Below are 17,900 nucleotides of genomic sequence, written 5' to 3' on the forward strand. Positions count from 1 at the left end.
CGAAGAAGGTAAGATAAGAGAGAAAATCCAGAAACGAGAGAGAGGTTTCGATGTTTAGGGTGGAGATTTCTAATGGGAAATCGTCGTGTGAGAAAATAAATAAGAAAGGAAATCCAAATTCCATACGGAGAACTCATAACTCCAAGTCCTAATGGCGCTTTGACTTCTGTCACGTAAATACGCAATACTACCATCGGTCATCTTTGTGAAATTAGAAATAAGACCCTTCTTCTTGGGTCTTGGAAATCTACCCATGTCCGCTCAACAACCCGACCCAAGCTGGGCATTTAAACATAGCAGTTCAAGTTTGGCCAGCTTGAGCCCGAACCCGTATTATTTCTATACCCGATATTGGGTTGGTTTGGACCTGGGCTTTGCCTTGCACTGAGCCCAGCCCAGCCCAGCCCAGTCCTGCCCTGCCTTACTCTGCCCTATACAAATATAGGGAAAAAGAACTTTGTCTAGGAGTGTAGGCTACGCCAACACTCCCATGAGTCTATCTCTCTCCTCCCTATCTGAAAAGACACATTTGCCCCCTTGTTTTGAGGAAGAGAGAGATAGACACATGGGAGTGTTGGCATAGGCCACACTGCTGCACAAAAAACTACTTCCCATAAATATATAGTAAATGGGAAAAAGAATGTTGACTGATCAAATGAAACCTACACTCAAACAAAGGAGTGTGCAAAATTGTTCCCCCACTCACATCTATGTTGATTCTCTTGAACATGCTCTCATTAGCCCCTGCGTCGGTGCAGACTACGCAACCAGGCACCACTCTCTTGCCCATAGTAAATATACGTAAGGAAAAATGTTCTCTGAGCCAACTGTGAAGGGTACACTAGCAATGTGTTTTGGGTTTCTTACTAGGTTACTATCAGACCAGTCTCAAATTTTTATCAGGTTCGGAGATCAGCTTTTCGGTTTTCAATTGGTGTATTTAGTTGATCTATTTTGGTTTCAGTGGCTTCCAATTCCATAAATCTCCAAAACGAAACCAAATCGATAAGGGTTTCGTTCAATCGGTTTAAACTTTGACACCCTTACAAGTAAACATACCAAATCATCAATCCTCATATAACTATGGGCACGATGGACACATATTTCCAAAAGTACGTATATGCATACTCACATACACAGATACAGTATTGGGTTGAGCCTACAAATTAAATTATATAACTCAGCTCAGGCTTGGCTATCTTGGCTCAGGTTTGGCTATATTGGACTCAAGACGTAGTGGCCTTGGTCCTATTTTTGTCATTTTCATGTTATTTTTATGCAAAAATTACGAAAAATAATTCTTAACCTAAATATGTATATGTATAATGGGCAAGAGATCATTGTCTGGTCATGTAGCACCTGCACTAGCATGGGGGCCAATGAGATTTTTTATTTCATGGGGGAGAGGCAGGGCAGTACTTTAATGTACTCATGTGTCTAGGCACAGGAGCCACACGACCAGATATAGTTATTTTTCTATGTTTAATATATTAAATATAGATTATCTTGCCATACATCTATACATTAGTGCAAAGTTGCAAACCCAATCCTTAACCTAGCCCATTGAGTGAAAAGTCCAACCCCAAGCCCTGAGATTTTTGGTAGGCTTCAGGTGGGCTCGGGCTCACTGGGCCAAACTTGAACCCCTATTTGGGACTAAGCTTGGCCAAGTTAGTGATCAGTTCTTGAACTGGTCCAACCCAAGTTGGTAGAAGCTTGTGACCATCCATGAACTGTTACCATAAATTGATTTGCTCCAGTTTTATCCTTATTTCTTTCCTTCTAAAATTTCATTATTTGGGTACCAAGAAAGTAGATATGAAAGGTAGAAAGTATAAAAGGTTTTCGGAAAGAGATTCTCTTTAGTATAAACAATTATGTCAACTCAACAAAACTTTCTCTCTAGATGAGCCCCACTTTCCTTCTTCTATTTACCTATTTATTTATTTTTACTAAGTTAAATTTATAAGTCGCCAAAATAAAAAAAATTATAACTTGCTAAAATCAATTGTTAAAGCATTGGGTTTATTAATTTGAATTCTCTCTTCCTTCCCTTACATGAATAGAAACAAAGTTACTATAAAACCCATTTACCCTACTCAATCTAACAAGGAAAAAAAATTGGTAAAACATACAAAAGTAAGTAAGAAAAATGGATAAAAAAAGAAGGTTGGGATAGCAAATCTCACCTACAGAGACTCTCTCTCACTGATTCACTTCCCAAAACTCTCTTCTAATGAAGTTATAAAAGCTACAATGGCTCTGAGAATGTGTGAGAGAGAGAGAGCAATGGGTTGTTTGCATAGGTTGTTTGGCTCTTGTTCTAAATGCAAAGGTAATGACTTCCCCTTTCTTTGCTTGTTCTTTCTTATTCTATTGTGCTCTTTCTCTCTCCCCTCATCTTCTATGTTTACTTGGATCTGTTTTTTATCTTATTGTTTTTGAAGGTAAGAAGAAACGTGCTAAAGAAGTGAAAATTCAAGAAACAGAAGAAGAGAAAGTCAATGAAGAAGAACAAGAAGAAGAAAAGAAAAGTGAATCTGGATCATCATCTTCTTATGGAATAGTGGATTCAAATCTTGCTTACTTTGAAGTACAAAATAAATTTTTTGAACGTCTTTGGTGTGAATATGAGGATTACAAATGTCACATTAATGGAGGTTCTGATCATCGCCACCAGCACCAGCCCAGCAGCTATAACCATGAAGAATGTAGGACGCTTCAAGGATTTGGAGAGACATTCAATGAAGATAATCCAAACGGATGTTACATTATGTAACACTGAATGAATGAACCAGGAAGAATGAGATTGAGGAGAGAAACTGATCGAGCAATCCACCCAATTAATTAATTAATACTGCTACTACCTTATACCTATTCCTCTCCTTTTTATTTGCAGATTATTAGTATGAGTTAGGGTTTTATGAACTTTGAAGTTTTGAGTTAAAAGCTATTAATGTTATTTTCTTCTAGCAAAATAATTAAATGTCAACTTGAGTTTTATGTTATGGATTCTCTTGTAGAGCAAGAATAGAATTTTTTTTTCAAGAACATAAATTAAGTGTTAAGTTTTACTGTTCATAATTTAATGTCAGATCTCCCACCCAAAATAAATAAATAAATAAAATAACGAGGATAGTGTTCTCTAGGGAGTGCACCAATGAGGAACTAGCAGTGAAATGGTTCCCTATATATGGGATAGAGATTTCATTTTATTTGAGGAGGAGAGAGAATAGAGTGTTAGTACACCCTCCACGTTGGCAATCCATTTTCTTTAAGAAATATAGGAGAAAAATTCTGTAAGAGAGTGTACCACCCACGCTTAGACACAATGGAGGACGAAATGACCGCCCCTCCCCTTATCAAAGGTCGAAATCCTGTCTCCCATGAAAAAGTTTTGATTCCAAACTACCCTTTATGATTCCATTTCTTTGGGCGTGAACCGGGTAGCAGCAAAATTTTGTCAATGCTTTTTTCTACGTGCACCCCCACCCGGCAAAAAAAAAATGCTTTTGGAGGAAATTTAAAGTTGGGCTGTATCAGGTTCCGCCCAAATTTTATTGAATAAAATGCAATGTTTGGTAGCCCGAAATGAAATTTTCATACTGGGCTGGGCTCATATTTGTTTGAAGTGAGCCCGGGCACAATCTAGAATTACAAACAAAAATGGGTTATTACAAATTTTGATAGAAGGAAGTGAAGGAGAATAACTGTACTTCCGATAAAAAAAAATATTTGCATTTCCCTTGCAATCAAACATATAAAACCACACATACATCAAATTCGCGCCCTTTTCCATTGGAAGAAAATAGTCTGAGGCAAAAGACCCTAGTGAAAAGTTCATCGAAAACATCAAATCATGCCCTCTCACATGACAGATTTAGATGCCCATCCAACGGTTCCATTTTGGGATCAGCGTCCATGAAAACCATGCCCTTTACCATTGTAAGGATCCTCTCAGGTGTCTAGAGAGGAGAGAATTGGGTCTGAGCCTGTGAGAGTGTGGACCTTGCCGGAGGATTTCGACTCCTGACTCATTCTCCCACTAGATCTCTAGAGAAGAGCCATTATACATTTTTTATTTAGATGAAAACCCACAAAGTAGAAAATGCCAAAATGAATGTCCTTGATTTTTAATTGTTTGGTTTGTTTGAGTCAAGGGATGCAACTTGGGCCAAGATGGGCATGAGTAACATGATTGTTAAATTTTTAACAGGGTTGAGGCCAAGATCCGGTGGTTCAAATTTGAACCTGAAGTTGGACTAGCAAACCTGCTTTAGTCAATCCAATAGGGCTCCACTCTCCATTTTTTCAAGCATTGCTCCCTTCTTGGTCCCCATTGGCATCGCTCAGAATCCATGCCATTTAGAGATCCCAACCTTCACTTGTGTTGGGTTGGGATCTCTAATCAATGCAGGCTATTAAAGAACAATGAGTTTCAAGCATATAGAGAATATGATATATAAAGAAAGGGCAGGGGATTGACACACTACCGGTGTGGGATAGAATCTCCCGTGCCAAGCCAATAAGAGCATAGGAGGAGGCATCGCACAATGCGTATGCAGGGGACCCCCATGCCAGGGAGAAGAAAGAGTGAGGGTGCATGATACCTGTTAATTACTCTTTTGAGTTTTCCCCCTAAACTTGATTAAAATATAACTTTTGCCATTTATCTATAGTTAATGTGATTGAATAATTACCAAACTTGATTGCAATTGATAAGGCTTCGGTCGAAATTTTGATACTTGAATGATATAGGTCATCCCGATCTCTACGTATCCTTTCCAATCACAAGCGCCTATGTAGCCGATGAGGTGATGAGGTGAAGAAGTAGTATCAGCCATCCTTGTGCTTCTATGTTTCGGGATCAAATAATATAAGCTGCTCTGTTCTCTACCCTTCCCAATCACAATCCTAGAGTGAGAATCCTGTATAGGGCAAGAATGGACATAGAAAACAAGAGAGAGCAATTAGAATCCTTAGCAAGTTTGCTGGTTGAAATCAAGTTGATCCCAGTAGTATCCTTAGATGGTGCAATGTTAGCAAGCCTTCATGGGAATGGCATGGATCATGTACAAAGTTAATGAGATTCAGATGACAAGGCGCAGCCTGCACTAAATTTAGATCAGCTTTTTTCCCGATCCATTGCAATCAATATTTTTCTCACAACATTCAACAGTGATCCAGCTACTCCCCACCTCCTTCCTCAGTCTTCTTTCCCTCATCATACCCCTCAATTCTTCCACAACATCCCATCTCCCAATGGCAGAATAGAAGTTCGAAAGCAAAATGTAATTTCCAGGCTTCTCTGGCTGTAGCTCAAGTAGCTGTTTTGCTGCAGATTCACCCCTCCTGATGTCTAAATTAGTTCTACAAGCATTCAATAAGGCTGCCCATACTTCACGTGTAGGCTCAGTGCCCCTCTCACCCATATCATGTAAGAGATCCCATGCTTCATCAATCCGACTTGCCCGACCTAAAAGGTCAATAAAGCAAGCATAATGCTCTGGACCCGGATCAATCCCATACTTCTCCTTCATCAGAAGAAAACATTCTTGTCCTTGTTCCACCAGTCCACAATGCCCACAAGCAGATAAAATAGCAAGAAATGTCACAGGATTGGGTGAAATACTGCTCTGCTCATCCATCTCTTTGAACAACTCAAAAGCTTCAACTCCATGCCCATTACTTCCGTATGCATCTATGATGCTGGTCCAAGAAACCACGCTTTTATAAGGGATTCGATCAAACAGAGCACGAGAAACAGATATTTTTCCACATTTTGCATACATATCCAACAAAGCGTTGCATAACTGGGTATCCAATTCAAATCCAAGACGTATTGCCAAACAGTGTACCTGCTTTCCAGTTGATAAATCTGATTTTTCTGAGCAAGCAGTGAGAACACAAGTAAGAGCAATGCAGTTTGGTTTCATCTGTCTGATAAGCATAAACACCTCATTGAACTTCTGATTTCGAATGCACCCAGAAAGCAAGGAATTAAAGATAACATTGTCTCTCCTGCAATTCAAATGGCAGAAGACTTTCATGGCTTCCCCAATTAATCCACAGTTAGAATAGAAATCAATGAGAGCAGTACCAAGAACAAGAAAATCATTACCCATAACAATCACCAAAGCATGAACCTGCTTCCCCTGCTGAAGAGCATTCAGAGAGGCACACGCTTTCAGAACAGAGCACAGTGTGAAGCTGGTAAACTGAATCCCACTCTTCCACATCGCTCCAAAAACTTCAAGGGCATTCCAAGCAAGGCCATAGCGGAGGAAGCCTGAAATCATGGTATTCCATGCAATGGCATCCTTGGACTTTGCCTCCTCAAAGACACGAACCGAATCACTCAAGAGGCCACACTTAGAGTACATGTCAACAAGGGCAGTTTTTGTAACAGTTTCAGATTCTGAGCCAGTTTTAATGACCAAGGCATGGACCTGTTGGCCTCCCTTCACATTTGAAAGAGCTGAGGATGCGCCAAGAATGGACGTGAAAGTGTAAGCATCGAGGTTGAGGTGCATGCGGTGCATCTGATGGAAGAGAACCCATGCAGCTTGAGCATTGCCCTTGCGAACATGGGCACTGAGGAGAGCATTTAGGGAGAACAAGTCTCTGTGCACAAACAAGTGATTTGCATGTACAATGCCTTCCCGTCGTATGAAACTGTTGCTTGAAATCAAGATTTTCAAGGAAGGTCCCTGTGAGCAGCCGAGATGTGACCTTAACATGAAATGTATAGGCCTGCATGAATGAGAGAGGAGAAGCACATTAGTTGAACACTAGTGTCCTTAGGCTGTGTTTTGTAACAATTCTGCTCTCAGAAAGTACTTTTGGCCCATTAGTACTTTTTCCTGATTCTACTCATAGAGAGTAATTAGGGAGTAGATTAGCGTTTGGTAACCTGGCAAAAAAAGTGCTTCTGAGACTGAAAGAAAATAGAATGGTGTTTGGCAGGCACTTTAACAGAATCACTTCCAACACTCATCTATATTTACTAAAATGCCAGAACCTCTAATATAACACCACTGGACCAATGATAATGGACATAATTACGAAAGTGCCACTGTAACATCTCACTTATATAACTGCCAAAAAAAAAATTTGACATTATCACATATCACACTACCAAACTAATAAGAACACTGGTAATAATTATGAAAAATGCCTCATAAAAGTACATAATGAAGTTAAAATATTGTCCATGTCTTTAGTTTTAATTTGAAATTCCAGCATAAAATTCGCATAGTTATGTGAATAACAATGCATGTTAAAATAAGAACCCACATGAAAAAGATGATTATACAGGAAACAACATAAAGCATGGGGACATCTCCAATAACTGGACTATGAGTCGTCACATAGGGACGTGCATGGATGTCGTGGTCTGCATGTAATCCGTGCCTGTACTCATCAACCCAAATAAATGACCAAGCTTGATCCTCTCATGCTGGACATGTAAAAAATAACACCCAATTTTTTTTTTTTCCATCCGAGCCATTCTCATAATCATGTGTCCATTTCCGCATGAACATATGGGCAGTGTACTTTCAATACATCATACCAAATACTGTACTTAGACCAAATATCCAGATCAAATATTAAATATAAAAGAATGGGGCATATAGATGAACCATGCATATAGGAGCCAATACCGTGTACTAAATCCATGCCAGAAAGAGCTTGGCCAAAACAAAAGCAATGCAGCTGATGTTGGGTGAAGGGCATAACACATAACATATGACGAGCCTTCTTGAGACAGATCCAATTATAGAGTAAAAAATCTACTCCATGAAGAGATTGTTATGCAAACATCCAGCTTTTCCACAATCTCAATAGGTCAAACACATTAATTTTCTCTTTCAAATTTTCTCAATCTTGCAGTAGCCTTATTGCTTTCCATTGAGCTTGATAGCTCCTGAATTGAACATGATGTGCTTTGCCGCATTTTTTCGGCCAGTATCTGTGTCTTCTCCCATAATCCTAAATGTAAGAGACGGTCTCTCAACAAATCGCATGTACTAAGATATGGGGGAATCCCTTCGTCAATCATCATCTCAAAGTATCTACATGCATCTTCAAGTCCATGCTTTTTCTTACAATACCCATGAATCATGACAGCATATGTAGAAACTGAAGGGTAGAAACCCCTCCTCTCCATACTCTCCCAAACTTCTGTTACCCGATCAACCCTTCCGACCCTGATCAGCATTTTTAGCACCATATTGTAAGTATGGGAATCTGGCAAGCATGAATCTATATCCATTCTATTAATCAGCTTAAGAGCCTGATTGACTTCATAACAATCACAATGGAATGCAAGGATTGCATTATAACTCCATGCATCTGGTTTCACTTCGTTCTCAAACATTTCATCTAGCAACAGATAAGCATCATCCACGTGATCGTTCTTACAAAATAGTTTGATAATACAGTTATAAGTAAACACATTCGGTGCCAAGTTGTACCTTCTCATCCTATCGAGAACACGCAAAGCCGAATGAGTATCATTGGCTTCGCAATAAGCACGGATGAAGATAGAGTAACTACAAGCATCTGGCTGAAAGCCATAAGACCCCATTTCCCTGAAGAGCTTATACGCCTCTTCTGTCTTTCCATCTCGGCACAAGCAATCCAACAAAGTGTTGTAGGCAGTCACATCTATAGGACATTTCCGCTCAAGCATTTCATCAAACAGTTTCCAAGCCTCCATAGAGTCACCAATTTCACCCCAACCCCTCATCAGAATGCTGTAAGTTTTCTCACTTGGTGCAGATTTGTATTTAACATCATCGAAGAATTCTTGCGCATGCTTCACGTGATTCCGCTTACAAAGCATGAAGAGCAGCTTGTCAAGATCATCAATGCTCGGATTAGGACCAAAATCTTGCATTTTCTTGTAAGCCCGGATGGCATCCATTGGTAAATCAGCTCTGCAATAAGCTCGAAAGACAATCCAGAAAATTTTGGGTTTGATTTCATGACCTCCATCTTTCATCTCAGAAAGAAAATCCCAAATCAGAGCAAATTGTTTGTTACTGCCAAGAATATCAACTAGAATGTGGTAGCTCTCTGTGCTATGAATGAAACCCGGCAATTTTTTAGCCCACAGAAAGAACCTGTGTGCAGAGAAACTAAGATTCTTACACCTTTTCAATACTTGCTCAACCAAATCACTTGAAATCTTTCCTGAGAAACAAGCAAGTGCAGATTCTATGTCATGATGTAGGCTACGGAAATCACTCAGCACTCTGCAAATCTCATTCACGTCCTCTGCTGATGATATGTTTGGATCCAATCCAATTGTTTGAGAAGAAAGTCTCTGAAATAGGGATAATCTAAAACCAAATGCAGGGACTGACAAATCTGAAGTACAAGCTGAGATCATACACAGACCAATTCTATGGCTCTGGGTGATTTGGGAATGAAGAGGTTGAAAGAGGAGACGATATAGGCTCCTGTTTTGCGAGAGGAGAATTCTGACAGCCATCACCTTACAGGCGCTGAGGATCTCCCATACAGAGGCAATGCAGATTTCCCACTACAACCCGAGTCCCAATGGGGCATACAGAGGCAATGAAGAATCAGTCAAGCGAGGGTTGCAACAGGGAGTATACACGCAATACTCTGAGTCCTAAGCCTATGATGATACTCTGAAAACCCATAGGCCAAATAACATCTCAGTATACAAACAATAATCTCAAAACCCATAGGCCAAACAAAAATCTCAGTATAATTGCCATACAAGCAGTATACACAGAAAACTAATAGGCAAAACAAAAATCTGATTCTACAAGCAATCTCAGTATTAAGTATACAAGGAATACTCAGTACAATAATCTTAGTAAAAAAAAATCTGATCTTTCAGTATCCCATATAGACCAAATAATTGAAAACCAAACATAATTTACAGAATCCGGACAGCCAGAAGCAAGAAAGAAAATTCAGGGAAAGAAAGAGAGAGTACCTCACTGAGCCGGGATGCCAGATTGCCAGGGCGTCCGGCGGAGGACGAAGCGGCAATGGCGATGGCGACAATGGAGACGACGCTTTAGTCGCGAGGGTTTTGGCCTTTTGGGGATCTCCAGCAGAGACCAAGCAGAGGTAAGGTAACGGAAAGGCTTTGAGGGGTTTCGGGTTGCACGAACACGAAAAGAAACGTTGTTTTATATTTGATTAACCGAATCGGCCGATTCACCGATCCGATTCCCCATTTTGATAGGTGTTGATATTTCATTTAGAAAGGACGGAAGTTTCATACTCCCATATGTTATCCATCACAAGAAGAAGAGACAAAAAGGAAATGTTATTAATATATGAAACGGCTAAACGCCAAATCTCTTTCAAAAACAGCAAGCGCCTCTCTCTCAAAATTGTGAATCTCAGCTCTGTTTCTCCATTTTGTGATTTTATATCTGATTCTCTTTCTCGTTGGTCCCTTTTGATCTCCTCTGTCAGTTTCGTTTTTCTTAAATCCACGAAATCCAAGAACCAGATTGGTTTCATTGGCTTCGTCGCTTCAGTATCGTTTACATGGCAACACAACCTTTGAATAAGATTGAGAGAGCTCACCAGATGTATCGTGATGGAAGGTATGAGGAGGCTTTATCGTTTTATACCGAAGCCCTCACTATGGCGAAGACAAAAGCGCAGAAGATCGCTCTACACAGCAATCGAGCTGCTTGTTATTTGAAACTGCAGGATTTCAAGAAGGTCCTAATCGTGCCCCGTCTCGTGTAATTTATTGAAATTTGCAGTTTCTTTATTGTGATTCTTCTGGATTTAGACTATGATTTCTATTTCAATTTTATGGGGTGATTTTCATTTTGGAAATTGTTTAGTTTGATTTTTGCCCATTCTTTCAGTGAAATAGAAATCAAATGGAATAGAAATTCTGAAATAACTGAGGAGAGTTGTTTCAATTTTGAAATCGAAATTGATTTCACTCTTGCTCTTTAATGAGCAAATGGTAACTTTAATGGGCAAAGCAGTAATTTCATGTTAAAGATAAAACATCACCCTCTTCTTCTCCTGATTGTTTTGATGCAAACCAAAACAATTTCAATTTCTTGATAAATTATTTCTTTATTGACTATTTCATGAAATAGATCCGAAATTGAAATAGAAATCATACCAAATCAGGCCTTGTCTCTGCTGATCAGGATGAACAAAAGACAGCCTTGAGAACTGAGGAAATTTTGGTGACTGGTAGCCTTTGTTTTCAACAGACAGGTTGAGGTAATTGTTGTTTTGGTGCAAGTGTATTTTGTTATGATCAAGTGAAATATTAGTAAGTGAGCTTGCTGAAACAACGGAAAGCACTGTAGCAGTGACAAAATAAAGTTATTTAAGATGCAATACATGATCCAGTGAATGATGCATTTGAGATTATGCACTGCTGAAGGGATCCTGTTTTGATGTGGGATTGAGCATTGGAAAGTGGGGAGTGTTCATTAATAGTAAGATGATGTAGGAATAAGAGAATATGATCTTGATTCTTAAGGTTGTCTGGTCAAGGATTAAATAAGGAATTTAGATTTCTATTTAGGAGACAGGATGACAAAGAAATGTCCTTGGCTTATGGATTCTTGTTAGTGGCAGATTGATCTAAGATGGATAAGACAGGGCTGGATGGGTGATATGATTGGATAGGTAGTGGGAATTTGAATGCTGGACTGGAAAACTAGCTGGGTTGATTTTAGAGCAGGTTTTAGGTCATGTATGAAGGCTGAATATGAAATCAGATGAGTTGCAAATCAGGATCTGAAACCAGTACGTGCAAAGTAGAAGAGAGAAGAAGAGAAGCTATGCTGAACCAGAGAGCTCTCTACTGTAAGTCCTCCCTCCGGTATTTATATTATTAGCAAATAACTAACAGACTCTAAGTAGGAATCATACTCAAGAGTGCAATCCTAGTCACAAACTAATAAGGAAAAATAAGGAAACATAACATAACCACATCATGATGGGGACACTCCTCTTATTGAGATCAACAACAGCAAGCCTAATTCCAATAGAGTACCGCAGGGTCTTGGATAACAAATCGACATAACTATTGAAAAACCTAGAATTGTCGCAATATGAAAGGCTTTATCAAATCGACATTACTATTGAAAAACCTAGACTTGTATCTGGGATTGTGACGGGAAAGCAGAGAAATAATACATTTCTACTTCTAATTTCTTAATCGCTAAAGTGAATTAATGAGCGGGATAGATGTGTAGTACTTTTGAGACCTTTAGGGCCCTATAGATGGTACTATGTACCAAGGGAAGAAAAAGGACATAAGTGACTTGAACAAAAGGTTGAAAGGAGATTGGGCCTTATGGGCTCTGGGCACTTGCTATCTTCATTCTTTGCTGCAAACCAGCTTCTTCGTATCCTTAGAACTCCAACTTCATGAGGGGAAAAGAGAATCTTTTAACTGCTTTATTTGATTGATTGACAAAGGTGGCTAGTTTAGAGGCATCTTCACTTTTCTTACGGAGTTAAGTCTCTTAATCTACTATAGTCAAATGTACTGCATTGCGAAAAATGGAGTATCAAAACTGGGTGAAAAAAAAAATTAAATAAAAGATGAAAGATTTGTGATGTATTTATTTTCTTCTGTAACCATCTAATATCTAAAATTCTCAATTATCTTAATTAAATCATTAAATCCTTGAGAGATCTGTAACTATTATTATTGTTATTATTTTTTGGGGCGGGGGTGGAGGGAGAGAGGGATATTAATTATTTGTTGTTTATTCCAGAGGTGAAAAATGAAGAAGTCTAATCCCTGCATTTCTCTCTAGACTTATTTATTTATTTATGTTTTTGTTGAATTTATTTATTCATGTTTGTGTTGAATCTTTTAAACTTCCATTAACCTGCTTTTACTAATGGTATGACTGTCATATTAGGCAGCAGAAGAATGCACTTCAGTGCTTGAGCTGGATCACAAACACACTGGAGCTTTAATGTTGCGGGCACAGACTCTGGTCACCCTCAGGGAATACCACTCCGCACTCTTTGATGTTAATAGGCTCATGGAGCTGAACCCATCATCAGAAGTCTATCGGAATCTGGAAGCCCGTCTAAGGACACAATTGGTAGCCTCTGCTCCTCTGTTCTGCTTGAATTTTTTCTTTCTGAAATCTATCATGCTTTAAACTACCAACCAAAGACACTGCTTGTGGACTCTGCGATGTATGCCACTGGGGGTTTGACCATGAAGCTTCCCCATAAAAAAATGAAAATCAATGTAAATTCTGCATAAGCTGTGTAAGGAATCCAGAAGGCCAGTTAAAGTTGTACGATAAGGCTGCAATCTAGGATGCTCAAAATATTGACATGGGTGCACACTAATTTGGGAGATAGGATGTGACTTCTTTTCTTGAAAGCTAGAACACATAGATATTGGAGCTTTTCTTCAAGCATGGTGTTTCTTTAGTTTCCTCCAAGCACCATTTAGATATTTCTTTTGTACATCCTGCCAAATTCAGGAAATTTTTAGTTTCCATTTGTTTCCATGTAAAAGGTGGAAAGGAAAATTTTCTTTGAAAATAGGATCATCTGCTGTTTGTTTTGACGTAAAATATAATAATTGACATTGATAAACAAGAAAAAATTTATATAGATTAATTTTTTCATGTAAAATATTATATACTGTGAAAATGTTACAACAAAATAAAAAAGGGGGCTAAAGGCTGGGCATGGCGGCACTGTGCCCATCCTGAGTCTCTCTCTCTCCCACCCCCTATGGAAATGATCTCCCTGCCCTCCCCATCCCATCCTCCGTTGGGCACAGCCACTAGCTCCAGGAAACCAGCGGCATGCCCAACCCTCTCCCTAAAAAGGGCCTTAAGGAAATCTCAGAATATGCCATTTATGTATATTTTGCAGTAACAAAGCAAACGAGTAAGTGATGTTGCATTAGAAATCATAAGGAATAAAATCCTTTCAGTTTGGTGTTGCATATTGTCAACCCATTGGTTCCATCACTTACAATGGATTCATCTCCATCATCATTTTTTGAATGTTGACAATAAATAGAGAAATAGTAGACTTCTTGAAATCGTTAAACGGTCTCATTTCATTGTTTTATTTACATTTTGGTGAACAGTCCAAATGGATCCAGATGAGACTATGACTTACAGATCCAAACACCATGCAAAACCATACGAAATGATTTCATTCCTCATTTGTAATAAAATATCATGGCATATATGATATGAAATAAATCTTGTGAAATAGATAGTGTTGGTCCTTGGTCATATTTCAAACCCCCCCCCCCCCCAAAAAAAAGAAAAGATTCTTGGTCATATCATGTATGCTGCGCATATTATTATTTTTACATGCTATGGTTCTATACCTGTTCATGACAACATCCACGCAGCCATGTTGTGGGGTTCCTCTACCCAGCAATTATAGTTTATAATGTTCATGTCCCAAAAATTAATTTTGTTGGACTGTATGCCATATCTTTTTCTTCCGATATCAAATTTTTTGTCTTATAAACGTCCAGTCCTGTGGTTGTTGAGCCCCTATGCTCTACATTCATAGCTGGAGTTGTGGTGGGTTTGATTGATGAGGGATGACAAAGTGAGGTATGAAACTGTGTCAGGTACTCTAATTGTGAGTGAATTCCGTATTTTTAATCTTAAACATGACCTGCTTATTAAGCTATGCGTTGTCAATCCAAACTTTTCTTTATTAAAGATACTAAATTTCATGTGATGAAGGATGCATCATAGTTTCATTTGAACTTTGCATGATTTATCAGCTATTGTTTTGAATAATGGAGAAGTCAAAATAGTAGTTTAATAATCAATCTTCTCTGATATGACTTTAATTGAATATGGTTTCTCCTCGAGTAAAGTCGCTTGCTCCAATACCTGAATCTGAAGAAGAGTCATTGACGCCTGAGCTGGAAGAAGAAGAAAAAGAAGAAGTAGAAGAAGATGATGAGGAAGAGAAGGAAGAGGAGGAGGGTGAGAAAGAGAAAGGGAAACCAGTGGGTGTAAGAGCAGGCAGTAATCAGAAAGCTGAATCTACAAGCACCAGCTCTGATCCCGAAGTTCCTACCTCGCAAACTCAAAGCCTCAAGGACTCACCCGACCATTCCAGAGCATGGGAAGCAATCCCAAAACCAAAGGGACATTCTAACCTGGACTATTCACGGTGGGACAGAGTTGAAGATGATTCAAGTGAGGATGACGAAGATGAAGACGATGAAGGTCAACCTCAGTATCGGTTCCGTGTAAGGACTGTTGGTGTACGGCGAGTGAAGTGAATACTATTCCTTGTCATGATTTCATGGCTGTTATGATCTACAATATCAATTATTTGACTATGCAATTGGTCACTGTATGATGTATCAATCAAGATTTCTACTAGGGTTAATGACACACAAAAGCTGTGAATTCCTCTTTAAGATTGGAAGAAATCCTCCAATATGGAATATATCGTCAGATAATGTCATTCTCTTCACCAGAACCAGCATTTGGGCTAAGGTGAGTATAAGCACCATCTAATAATTTAATGGTTGAGATATGCCTTTTCAGTTGTGGCTGATGCAGTTGCTGACTTGGTGCACCAGCTGTTATGACCACTTCCTGTAACTGATTTTTCTAGTGACTTGATTTGCAGGAACTTCACTTAGGAATCAGTTGTGGATGCATGAATCACTTGAAGGGATTCCTAGGTTCTTGATATTTCCTCAGGTGTCTCAGTTCCTATAATCCTGATCAAAGTCCACCATGAAAGCTAATACCATCTGTCCTCGATTAAATTGCAGAAGCTCGTGAGATGGATTGGATCTTTGTAAAATAATGCAGGTTCCATTAGCTTGCAGCTTGTTCATAGAGCAGAGATTGTCACTTTCAAATTTGACCAGTAAAAGCATAGGAAAAGCACATAATACTTCGTTGTCATAGCATCCCCCCCCCCCCCCTCTTTTTTCTTTATTAATTTTTTTTTATTTTTGATTCATCAGGGTGGTCCAACTCCCAAACATCCAAACATTACATATGGTGTGAAAAGGTTAATGGATCTGACAGTTTGGATTTAAAGCTAAAAATGTTGAAGAATGTTTCAGGTATCTCTACATTCATGTGCATGGCATGCCATCAGTTGCACATTGTTGGATGGAATTCTAAACAGTTGTGCGCATGTCGTTCTGCCACATGAAACTGTGATTGTGGCAATTCTGACCGTTGGATGTCTAAGGAAGGTTATAGATGGAAATGGATTTCCTCCAGCCGTGTCGGGGGTTGGAGGGTCCAGGCCCGCTAAATGACAGCAAAACCTGTGAAATGACCAACCCCCCCCCCCTTTTTTGGGTGGTGTCTGAACACTGGACCCGCCAGCTCCTGTCACGGCTGGAGGAGAGCCAGATCCGTTATAGATTGGCTACAGGTCATCATGTACTTGTCCATATAAAGGCATACACATAAACTCTTGTGTATATCGATGCATCCTCACGATAGTTGGTATAATTGTGAATTTTTCAATGCTTTGTTATGTTTAGGGATGTAAATGGATACTCGAATGGAAGGACATCACTTTTAACAGGGCTGAAACTTGACATTTGAGCAAGCGACCTTGAGCTCTACAAAGGATGTATATGGATAGTCGTTAACTTGTATTTGATTTGTGGTTGTATCCATACAGGGGAATATATATTTTAAAAAAATCCGTTCAAAAGTTAATCAAAAGTGGATATGGATATTTCAATTTTAGACCAGATATTATGCGATTTGTTTAAGAACGATTATAAGAATAAGATTAAACAGTGATTTTATAGATAATAATTTTATAAATAATTCTTTGTAATACTATAGTAACCTTGTCAAATTTACAGTATATTACAAGTAATTGGACAAGAAATTAAATAAAAAATTCATAAGGATATCTATTTAATTTTAAGGGTAAATTACACGTCAGCCCTTGGTTTTCAAACGAAACTCAGATCACCCCTTGGTTTTTGAAAAAACTCAAATCACCCCCTGGTTTAGACCTCAATATGATAAATTAGTCCCTACCTTTAGTTTTATGTTGTTAAGTGATGATGTCAGCCAATTAAATAAATTTAAATCTCTAAACTACCCTTGACATCCAAACATAGATTTTGAAGGGTAGTATTGTAAATTTAATTTTAATGTTTTAGTACAAGGATAAAATAGTCCCTTCACACCAATAACTAATAGCAGACTAATACCGTTACTGTAGAGGGGTGATTTGAGTTTTTCCAAAAACCGGAGGGTGATCTAAATTTCGTTTGAAAACCAGGGGGTGATGTGTGATTCACCCTAATTTTAAATATTACTCTAGTGGGGTAATGGATCCTGTCCCTAATTTTAAATATTACTCTAGTGGGGTAATGGATCCAGTCCTTTGCCTTCTTATCTTTTAGAATTTTCATCTTTTCCACTGTTCAATGTAGATAGTGAGAGCGCATCATCGCTCTCTCTAGACTCGCAACTCCACTCTCCAATCTTCAATAGGGATGTAAATAGAAGTTGAAAATCCATATTTGATTCGTGTTCGTATCTGTTTAGAGGAATCCATTTCCAGAAACTATCCAAATCTGTTCGAAAGCTAATCAGATGCAGATATGAATAGTATTATATTTAATTTGAATTCGATCCATTAAGTCCCTAGGTCGGTCTTGTCTACAAAATTTCTTATTTAGTTATCTGCAACTGTTTTACCGAAATATCTTTAAAGGATATGCTAAGATTTTCACCAGGCTGATCATATTGTTCTCACAGCACCTAAGACTAAATTGTTTAATTTAATAGATACTCGCTTGCATGTCCTAGGTTTTAATTAAGATGAACCTTGAAATCACAAGGGTGGTTATTACTAGAGAAGAGAAAGAATCTTATGTCTCTATTACCAAAAAACTT

General features: G+C 38.7%; 3 protein-coding genes and 1 long non-coding RNA gene across 6 annotated transcripts; 2 read left to right on the plus strand and 2 right to left on the minus strand.

Moving 5' to 3' along the window:
* Positions 1-5,111: 5,111 nt before the first annotated feature.
* LOC122649717 (pentatricopeptide repeat-containing protein At5g66500, mitochondrial-like) lies at positions 5,112-7,010 on the minus strand. Its single transcript, XM_043842961.1, has one exon. It carries the CDS (start codon positions 6,738-6,740, stop codon positions 5,121-5,123), a length of 1,620 nt encoding a protein of 539 aa, XP_043698896.1. The 5' UTR covers positions 6,741-7,010; the 3' UTR covers positions 5,112-5,120.
* Positions 7,011-7,585: 575 nt separating this feature from the next.
* Positions 7,586-9,589, minus strand: LOC122649481 (pentatricopeptide repeat-containing protein At1g52640, mitochondrial-like). Of its 2 annotated transcripts, XM_043842658.1 has the most exons (2): positions 9,197-9,589; positions 7,586-8,977 (listed from the first exon to the last, which is right to left on the minus strand). In XM_043842658.1, the coding sequence occupies exons 1-2, from the start codon at positions 9,497-9,499 to the stop codon at positions 7,859-7,861; spliced, it is 1,422 nt and encodes a 473-aa protein (XP_043698593.1). In that variant the 5' UTR covers positions 9,500-9,589; the 3' UTR covers positions 7,586-7,858. The 2 variants fall into 2 exon arrangements, with proteins under 2 accessions (XP_043698593.1, XP_043698592.1); XM_043842657.1 differs by having other exon boundaries at positions 7,586-9,589.
* Positions 9,590-10,348: 759 nt separating this feature from the next.
* On the plus strand, positions 10,349-15,338 carry LOC122649928 (protein unc-45 homolog A). 2 transcript variants are annotated; one of them, XM_043843193.1, is made up of 4 exons: positions 10,351-10,722; positions 12,912-13,100; positions 14,870-14,941; positions 14,975-15,338. In XM_043843193.1, exons 1-4 carry the CDS (start codon positions 10,543-10,545, stop codon positions 15,281-15,283), a joined length of 750 nt encoding a protein of 249 aa, XP_043699128.1. In that variant the 5' UTR covers positions 10,351-10,542; the 3' UTR covers positions 15,284-15,338. The 2 variants fall into 2 exon arrangements, with proteins under 2 accessions (XP_043699127.1, XP_043699128.1); XM_043843192.1 differs by having other exon boundaries at positions 10,349-10,722; positions 14,870-15,338.
* LOC122649929 lies at positions 15,339-15,916 on the plus strand. Its single transcript, XR_006331344.1, has 2 exons — positions 15,339-15,503; positions 15,640-15,916. It is a non-coding gene; the product is annotated as an uncharacterized LOC122649929 (long non-coding RNA).
* Positions 15,917-17,900: the final 1,984 nt, after the last annotated feature.

Source organism: Telopea speciosissima, chromosome 2, assembly GCF_018873765.1.
Source record: "Telopea speciosissima isolate NSW1024214 ecotype Mountain lineage chromosome 2, Tspe_v1, whole genome shotgun sequence".
In the NCBI taxonomy this organism is placed as follows: domain Eukaryota; kingdom Viridiplantae; phylum Streptophyta; class Magnoliopsida; order Proteales; family Proteaceae; genus Telopea; species Telopea speciosissima.